Genomic DNA, 9667 nt, shown 5'->3' with positions numbered 1-9667 from the left:
AAAATGGAATAAATAATAATTGTGCTGTCTCAGTGTGCCAAGACACGGGTCAGATGATGGACCATGACGTGGAGATCCTGACCCTGGCTTGTTTAGAAGTGGTACTGATTTGAGCTTTTTTAGCATTCACTGTAAAAATCTTAAAAGTAAAAACCAGGAGGTAAAGGCACCAGGCTAATATTGTTTGCTAGCTTAGCATCCAGGACCATGACGTGGACAAGATGGCGGAGAGTGGAGAACCTGACCATGGCTTGTTTAGAAGTGGTATTGATTTTAGCTTTTTTAGCATCCACTGTAAAAATCTGTAAAGTAAAAACCAGGAGGTAAAGGCACCAGGCTAATATTGTTTGCTAACTTAGCATCCAGTACATATGACGGACCATGACGATGGCAAGTGGAGAACCTGACCATGGCTTGTTTAGAAGTGGTATTGATTTGAGCTTTTTTAGCATCCACTGTAAAAATCTGTAAAGTAAAAACCAGGAGGTAAAGGCACCAGGCTAATATTGTTTGCTAGCTTAGCATCCAGGACCATGACGTGGACAAGATGGCGGAGAGTGGAGAACCTGACCATGGCTTGTTTAGAAGTGGTCGTGATTTGAGCTTTTTTAGCATTCACTGTAAAACTCTTAAAGGTAAGGTAAAGGCACCAGGCTAATATTGTTTGCTAGCTTAGCATCCAGTACTAAATATGCACACACTTGCGCTGTTGTTCTCGCGTACCTTTCCGTCGAGTAAAGCGATGTCATCGATCCCAACAACGGCACAGAGGTCAGATCTCACTTTTGGCGTCCTCTCGGGAAGACTTGGGCATTTTCCCGTGACGGCAGAAAAGCAATCATGAAGTAAAAGCTCTATCCTACGGCAAATGGGAAACTTTGTGATGGTGATTAAAACTGGCAAGCCTAATATGGATTTGGAATAAGTAGCAAAATTGTGAGGAGCTTCTCTTTAAACGAGGATAGAGAAATTCAATGCGCCTGCTAATTGAATCCCGCTCGCGAGGGAAACCGATGGAGAAGAGGAGAAAGATTTCTGTTCATAAACAGTGTTTACTTAAAAAACTCGCCTGCCTTATTAGTATTAATAGCAGTGACTTCAGAAGGCTGATATTCAGCCATTGGACAGTACTGGATAATTTATGAGTGGAATGAAAGCCCGAGAGCGCAATGCAATGGAGTAGCGCATTGCAAAAACAATGTTGCCCGCTGCCCGTTTACATAAGCGGCACTCGGGGTAAACAGTGGATTCAGCGCGAGAGGGTGGGAAGGGAAGAAAAAAAAAAAAACGTGTGCAACGTGTTGTATCCGAGCGTTCGCCTTTTTGGAGATGCAAGAAAGCCGCAGACCGTTTGAAGCCCTCGGTCTTCATCTGCGAATCCTTTTGAGCTAACATCCCGCCCCGGGGCGAAAACTTCTGCATCCCTGCAAGTCGGGTCAAGATACATACCACGTCATTTTCCATGCTCTTAATTAAAGACACCATCTGTTCAATTTGATTATTAAAGCGCTTGGCGTAATTGCATACTTTTTCTGCTCTAGTTGCAGTGGCACGCAAAAAAGCCAGGAAACGGCTGCTTACGGAATCCATCTTTATTTATATTAAATTAAAAATAGACTTTTGACAGATTCATGTAGCAAACATGAGGAACGGTACATTTATGATACAAAGCTTTGGGTATGATCTGCAAAGAACACAGAGCGGATAAAGGGACAAAGCAAAGTTACCGGGCCAAGGCGGGCCCCCACTCGAAGCATGCAGAAGACGAAAACACGGGCCGCGCCGGCCAAAAAGAGGACGACCATGTGCGACTTGGCTCAGAAACGATTGAGAGGGCCACTTGCGGGAGAAATTCCGCTCGCAGGAAAGGGTTAACAAGCACGTTAAATATAACCCCCCCCATTTGTCAAAAAGTAAAATCACACAAAGCAAATGTTCGGCTTTTTTGGAAAAACGCAGAAGGAGGAAACTCCAAAGCAACACCTGTCTATTTACAATTTCCCCATTGTCCATTATTATTTCAGTGCTTTTATAAAAATATTATTCACATTTGAAGTGCGTTGGATTCTGTACAGTTCTATTTTTTAACCCGGGAAATTAACTTGACAGCAGTGATTTGTGCAATTACTGTTCAAACAACAACAAGAATTTAAATACTTAGCAATCGGGAAAGAATATCTTCGGGAAATTCAAAACACCCCAAACAACAGAGGAATAAAATGATACAGTACAGTGTACGAAATTGGGATTTTTACTTTGTGCTTGTGATTTCAACAAAAAACAAGTCATGGGTCAATAACGTCATAAAAAAAAAACCACGTCATGGCTCAATAACGTCATCAAAGATACTTGATGTTGGCACATGGCGGAACACCTTGGCATCTAAAGAAGGAGAGAAGCAATACTGTTCGCAAAAATGTGATGTAAAGGACGTTGGGAAGAGGCTCGCATTTGCTTCCATGAAAGGCGGTCACATGACGCGAAGGAGACATGCCACATACAACAAGACAAGATGCTCACAAACATGGATGACCATCACACGGCGTGAAAGGAAACATGGAAGGAGATCACACTACACAAGGGTGTCAAACTCATTTTTTGGCGGGCCGCATTGTAGTCATAGTTTCTTTCGGAGGGCCGTTATAACTGTCAACCCAAATACCGTTTTTTTCCATGTATAATGTGCAAAATGTAACTAATTTATTGTCCTAAAATCTGGGGTGCGCATTATACATGGGTAAAATTATTTTTTTTAATTTTTATTTTTTTTAATTTTTATTTTTTTATCCGGATATGATACGGAGGCCGCCATTACAGATGCGCTTTCTTCTCTGCTGTTCACTTCAACCACGCTCCATACGAACACAATGCTCTCGTATCAGACAAGGCTTGCTCGATCACCTGCTCGTTTGCTGTCACAATGTACCCTACACAAATCCGAAACATTTCTTCGCTATTGGGTTTGCTAGCGCATGCGCAGTGATACTGACCGGCAGAATAACATCCGCTTGTTCCCAAAGATGATCTTTTTTCTGAAATCATTTTACGTTAACGGACTTAATTTGGGTGCGTATTATACATGGTACAGGCTTTTTTCCAGCATCAACATGCCATTTTTAGGGTGCGTATTATACATGGGGGTGCATTATACATGGGAAAAAACGGTAAATGTATGAGCACCTCATATTATACACAGTAAAAGCTACAAAACAAACTGACAAATAACTCGTTTTCAAATCAGACGAGTAAAAAATGGTCAAATAAAAAAAAAAAAAAAAGAAGATATTAAAAGTGAAGACAATTCTAGTAATTTGATGCACAATTTGTCTTTGCGGTCCACATCAAATGATGTGGCGGGCCGTATCTGGCCCCCGGGCCCTGAGTTTGACACCCGTCACATAACATATAGGAAACGCCAAAAGGGGACGTAAACAAAACAGAGAAGGACGGCAGCACAATGTGGCTCAGCCAAGAGGAAATTATTGCTTCCACGAGGAGTTACGCTAATTTGAAAAAAAGTTTTCCAGACTGCCGGGAGGGAGGATGTACGTGAGACCAGCGACGTCTGCACCGAGATTGCGCAATCACTTGGAGCACAAACATGCCTGCTTCAAATCACCGTCGTCCCTTTTTTTTTCCCGTTTTCCTTGAAACCCACATTTGGCAGTGCCTTCCGTATCATAAACAAGCTCAAACGTGCTATAAATATTTCACACTCGACATTAAATAGAGTCTCCGGTTCAGTTGAGTTGCAGCTCCAAACGGGATTACAAAATACTCCTTCATTAAATAATCATGGTGCCATCAGAGAAAGATTACGACTACTGTTGCGAACAAACACACGAAGATTCTTGAAACCGATCAGTTTCCTTCATGAACTCTTGGCCGATGACGCAGTGCCACTGATCCTTGCTAACGCTCTGAAGTGGTGAACGAGCAGATAAACAAGTTGGATATTTCTGGAAGAAGCATCCTTTGATTAAAGAGTTTCATAGGGAGGTTTTGGATTTGAGTATGTACTTTCAAAACACACACTAAATAAACAACCTTAGGAAAAACAGAAGACACAGTCGGGAGCTCCAGTTGATGAGCTGATTCGGTGACAAAGGGGGATCCTCGAAAAGGGAAAGGAACTTGGCAAGCTTGACGACTTGGCAGAAGAAAGAATCATTAATGGCGTCGACAGAATGATTTTCTTTTTTAACCGTAAATGGATAAAAAATGAAATGTTTTGGTAGACAAGAACGTTTTGGAAATTCCAAAATTCAAACCATCAAAGTGACAAACGTGTGTTTTGTCATTTTGACGATGACACCTCGACCCTCCGAACTTGAAATACTTTCCGAACCTCGGAGAATTTGTGAACTTTTTGTGACCCGTGTTATATTTGTCAACATTGACGTATATCTGTATTTATTTTCAAATATTTCAGTCTGGCTAAAAAAAAACAAAAGCTGTTCAATTACCTTTAAGCAAGGCCACGCCCCTTTTGAATACCAAATGAACTCATTCACCGCTAGCTCAGTTGAAATCGAGCTTTGACGTCTATAGGCGTCAATGGCAGTGAATGAGTTAAGGTACCAAATATTATTTCATGGCCAAAAAAAGGGGCTAACGATTTATGGAAATATATTCTCACAAATAATGGCATCCTAGAATGTTTCTGTGTAAAAATATACTGCAGTATTCCAGCGTTGTCGACTGTCTTGTCTTTACAGATTCTAAAATATAATCCACTACTTTCTTTTGTTATGTACACCTTTTGTCTAAATTCACATGGTCCTTGAATTTCCACGACACAGCTTTGGCCGGCACAGATTTAAGATAATCGGACTTCTTTGCAGGTCTCGTTCGATTGGACACCTACAAATATGACCAATCAGCTTTCAGACTGATTCCCTTCCTGTTTGTCCTCTCTCGTACTTCTAGCAAAGTAAACGCTTGTTCCGAGTCTTTCGTAGCTTAGTGAGTGTGAAACACGTTTGCGTGAATAAATATCGCTATGCATTGGGGGGGGAACAAAATCAAACAAAGCGTAGTTCCGCTTTTGGAACGATCACAGCAGAATTGCTGGCAGTGGGTTGAGACAGCAGTTGACCAGAACTCCCGCCGCCGTGCGGCACTTCCTCCACAAACGTGTCAAAGATGGCAGTCCGTATCTCCCCGTCCTTATCTGGGTCTGCTCGGTGAGGACCGCTTGTTGCTACAGTCTTGAATGGATTGGGGAGGAGGCGGAGTTTGTGCCATTAGCGTTTGGGGAGTTTTCAAACCACGGTGTTCCTTTGGCGGTAGGGAGGCGGCGGCAGAACCGGGCCCGATTTCAGGGAAAACTCAGACAGGTATTCGGGGTTTTCGGCTACTGCTGGTCGTATGTGTCCGTTCTGCTTGTAGTACAGCTTCGCGTTAGCGGCGGCGCTCTTGGCGCCGTCGGACGGTTTGGGCGGCAGGCTGTGCTGCCAGTATTCCGGATTGTCAAAGGTTACCTTCAGCTTCTTCCCAGCGGCTTTACCTGCCGTCTGTCCGCCGAGCTTCAGCAGGCTGGCAGGCTGCGAGGCGGCGTGGCCCTGGTAGGCTGGCAGACCGCCGTGGCCGTCGGGGGCCGGGACACCTGACTGGCACACCGAAGCCAGGGCAGTAGTTCCTGTTTGGCTCTGCCCGGTGGAAACGGGAAGGCTAGCGGGTTTGACGGCGTGGTGGGCGTGGAGGATGTGGGTCAGTGTACCGTGGTGGCAGGACATAGCAGATGGAGATGGCTGAGCTGCGGGGAGAGGGTAGTGGGGCAGGCTGGTCTGGATGCTAAGGGGGAGGTGGGACCCTGAGGTGGAAGAGGGAGTCTGGGAGGGAAGAGGCAGGCCGTTTCTTCGCAGGGTCTCGGCCGCGCTTTGAAAGGTATTGAAGTAGAGGGGCTCGTTGATGTACTCGTCCTCTCCTTTGGGCTGACTGCTTGGTGTGGTGTGGTAGCCCGGGTTGTCCAAGGCGTGGATCTCCCCGTTTTTATGCCGCGACACAAAGGGGTTTTCCTCGATGGGATTCAGGTATTCTGTAGCACACATCAGGGAAGAAGAAGGGAGGGAGGGAGGAAAGAAATCAAGGAGGAGTTTGTGAAAGTAGAAGATGAAAGATATTAAAACGGAGGGGAAATTGGAAGGAATGAGCACTAGATAGCGAGAGGTGAGATAGAGAAGATCGAGAGTTAGGTCACTTGCTAATGAGCAAAGAAGATGGAAAGGGGACATGATAATGGTGATAATGGGAGCCACTCAGGAGCAGACAGGCATCTTGCCAGAAGTTCTTTGGCACTGGAATCTCCATCTGCCGGGGGCTGAAATGCCAACAAACGAACTCTCTTGGCTGCTTGCAAGCGCGATTATGGCGGGGTGTGAAACCTATTGATTTTGCCCACTCTTGCGCTCCTTGACATCGCATCAGATGCATTATGCTCGGGGCCTTGTTATATTTTGAGAAGCTCAAAAATCAAAGGCGTCAGCATGAGAATAAGGTCGCCGGGTGGAATTACCATCAGAGGCTGACGAGCGCCGCCGTCAAACGGTGTTAATGGACGTTCAGACATAAAAGAATGAAATCAAAGTGGGACTATTTCCGCAAACCATGGGACGTCGTAAGATTCGTTTGAAATATTCCTCAAAATATTTTTTAAAAGCCCTCAGCAGGTGAGCAGCGATCCTTTGATTCTTCTAGCGGAGAGCCGAGTTGACGTCGGTTTTAGCTGGTTCGTCCTTTGTTCGGGAAATCCGATTTGACTCCGAAGTGACATCCTACCTGAAGAGTTCTTGTCTTTCATGGGGGTCATGTATCCGTCCTCATCTTCGTCCCTGGGAACCCTATCCCCGAGGAAGATGGTGGGATCAGCGCTGTACCTCTGCCCGCCGCTGTCTTCAGCTCCAGCTTGCTTCAGATTCTTCTTATGCAAATTCCCGTTACAACGCTGGTCCTCCATGGCCGACCCTTGGCTTCCAGTGGCTTCTTGTTTGACACCGGGTGCCTGGGCCACCGTCTGGGGTCCGTCGGAGAGTTTTGGCACTCCTTCCCTATAGCCGAACTTGTTCTGATGAAGACAGAAAATAGATTCACGACATAAATATTGACTTCATTGATTTCATAATGACTACTCAGCCCAGGTTTAAAGCAACCAAAAGAACTATGCGAGACTTTTAATCGGCGCAGCTGGCAGATGAAAGAATTCCGTGAAAAAAATTCCGTGGGTGTAGTCATCCACCTTAGGGAAGCACGAGAGGGGCAGCCAGGCAGTGCAACAATTCGCACACCTGAGCCTGCAAAAAGAAGCAAAAAGCCCACCACAAAACAAAACATGACATGCAGAGAGAGCGCCGGCTTTTCTGTGGAGCTGCGTTAGCTCGCTGCAGGCTAGTTAACCTTGGCCCACTCCTCTGCGCTCAAGCCAACTTCACGTGCTACGACGGTAATTACACCAAGTTCCGCTACAAACAACACAAGAAGGAAAGAAACATTCCGGGGTTACGTATCCTCCTCCTCGAGCCGTCTCCTCTTTGGCTCTTTCAAGCATTGTTTCAGACTCGCCTTTGATTTGGAATTGCATCCGCCAACGTAGCGTTAGCAGCACTTTGAAAGCTAACACCAAATCTTTTGACCCAAACGTGTTCATTTAAAGGCTAGAACGCACAAGATAAGCAAAGTGACAAAGCACACATACGTGATTGAACGTTTACTGAATAATGAATAAATCATTTGCCTGTTCAGCGGCAAAGATTTTGAATTGCAACGTTTGCTAATGCTACGTTAGCGGCACTTTTAAAGCAAACAGCAAATGTTTTGACCAAACGTATCCAGAACACACATTGTTGTCCAAAGGGGATATTTTTTAGGTCGCGTCTGAGTATTAGATGTAAACAATTCCGATAACCAATTACCGTATTTTCCGGACTATAAGGCGCACCGGACTATAAGGCGCACCTTCAACGAATGGCCCATTTTAAAACTTTGTCCTTATATAAGGCGCACCAGACTATAAGGCGCACCATTAATGCATCATGTCATATTTTTAATCCAAATCAAATCATTCTCCATTTTATTTTTTTGATTTCAACTTCAGACGCAACAAATGACTTTATAATCACAAAATAATGATCCATAGTCTTTTTGATTCATGATTCATAGTCTTCAGCGGGCCACTTATGATTGATTTCATGACACAATGCTTCGGGCCAGTTTAAATTTAGGAATTTGGTCCATATATCAGGCGCACTGGACTATAAGATGCACTGTTAGCTTTTGAGAACATTTTAGGCTTTTAGGTGCGCCTTATAGTCCGGAAAATACGGTACTTAGCCGATTAATAGAAAAAAAATATAGAAGGGAAAAAAAAGAACTACTTAGCGCTTACGAAGACACAAATTACAGGAAATTGTCTATTCCACCATTTAGATTTGAGTTGCATTTTCAATATGTTTATTGAGAGAGTTCAACTGAAACGAACTTGTTGTGAAAATGATAAATAAATTGAATTTTGATTTTATTTGACAGGTCAGCCATGAATGCTAAAGGAGGCTTGCTATTACTTACTCTGTTGGAGTCAACACAAGGTCTCGTCGGGTATGACGGATGAGCTACGTCAAAACCACGAGGCACCAGATATTCCTCAGCATCCATCAGGTCATCCAGATCCTCCTCATCCAGGAGGCTCTGGAAGAACTTGCTATCGTTGGGGCTGGGCAGTTTCATCCGATCGTCTCCCTGAAAGTTGGCCATGTTCCAAAACAGATTGGATTACAATAATTAATGCTCCTCTGTTCTTTTTGAATTCGATTTACGTCTGTCAACCTACTTGAATGACCAGGTATCGTTGCGGGTCCCGCGCCATCCTGCAGAACTCTGCGGCAAGCTCCTTGAATTTGGGCCGACTGTCGGCGTCAATCATCCAGCCTGGAAAGGACAAACACGGACTAACGATGAAGACGAGACGGCTGATATTGTCTTCCGACGCATTCTGGCTGCTGGCAACCCATCTGGTCTTTGCCGGAAACGCCAGCTTGCCCGATCGAGGGGTCTCGCTCAAGGGCGACTCAAAGTGGTAAATTAGGTAAAAGAGAAGCCGGTTTGGCGGGGCGGGTGTTCGGCCCACTTTTCAATCCGCGCGGCCGCAGCTGGCGAAGCCCCGAAGGGGAAGCGAAAGGCCAGGTGGCGTGTTCTCATTAGACGAGAAGCACTCGCCGTTACTGACGTTCTTGGTGGTACCTTCGTTACGTTTGTGGAAGTGAGGTTCAGGGTTGCTGCGGGTAGATTTTTTTTTTTTTTTAAATCAGAATGAGGTCAGATGTAACGGATCGTCCCCGAAGGAAATCCTGACAAAGGCGGCTCGGTTCCTTTTGAAGTAAAGTGAATCTCTTTGACCTTACGAGCAAATGGGCCCAGACGTGCATAAGTAAGATTACGACTTTTTATTCACCACAGGTAGACGGCGGAGTCCACTGGCATCGCTGGAAGGCTAAAAAGCTGCGGGGCGATGTTTCTTCCGAACTGTCATAAGCCATTGCTGCTGATTTTACATTTGCTGAATAAATATTAGATAGGGTGACATTTCAATTGAATTAGCATTTTCATCTTGGGAATATGTTTTGATGTCATGTTCTGAGAATCCTATCACTTTTTCTGTTGCTTGGTATTTCAA

General features: G+C 44.8%; 1 protein-coding gene across 3 annotated transcripts in view; it reads right to left on the bottom strand.

Moving 5' to 3' along the window:
• Positions 1–1577: 1577 nt before the first annotated feature.
• Positions 1578–9667, bottom strand: part of LOC133149911 (receptor tyrosine-protein kinase erbB-4-like) — a 133514-nt gene continuing 125424 nt past the window's right edge. For all 3 annotated transcript variants that reach the window (XM_061272145.1, XM_061272147.1, XM_061272146.1), the window contains exons 24-27: positions 8825–8922; positions 8563–8733; positions 6781–7066; positions 1578–6040 (exon numbers count right to left, since the gene is read on the bottom strand). In XM_061272145.1, the coding sequence (XP_061128129.1) occupies positions 5265–6040; positions 6781–7066; positions 8563–8733; positions 8825–8922 (1331 nt within the window). In that variant the 3' untranslated portion in view covers positions 1578–5264. The remainder of the gene's footprint in view (positions 6041–6780; positions 7067–8562; positions 8734–8824; positions 8923–9667) is intronic.

This window comes from Syngnathus typhle, linkage group LG2, assembly GCF_033458585.1.
Source record: "Syngnathus typhle isolate RoL2023-S1 ecotype Sweden linkage group LG2, RoL_Styp_1.0, whole genome shotgun sequence".
Taxonomy (NCBI): Eukaryota; Metazoa; Chordata; class Actinopteri; order Syngnathiformes; family Syngnathidae; genus Syngnathus; species Syngnathus typhle.
Note: the sequence above shows the minus strand (reverse complement) of the source record. Positions and strands in the feature narration are given on the sequence as shown.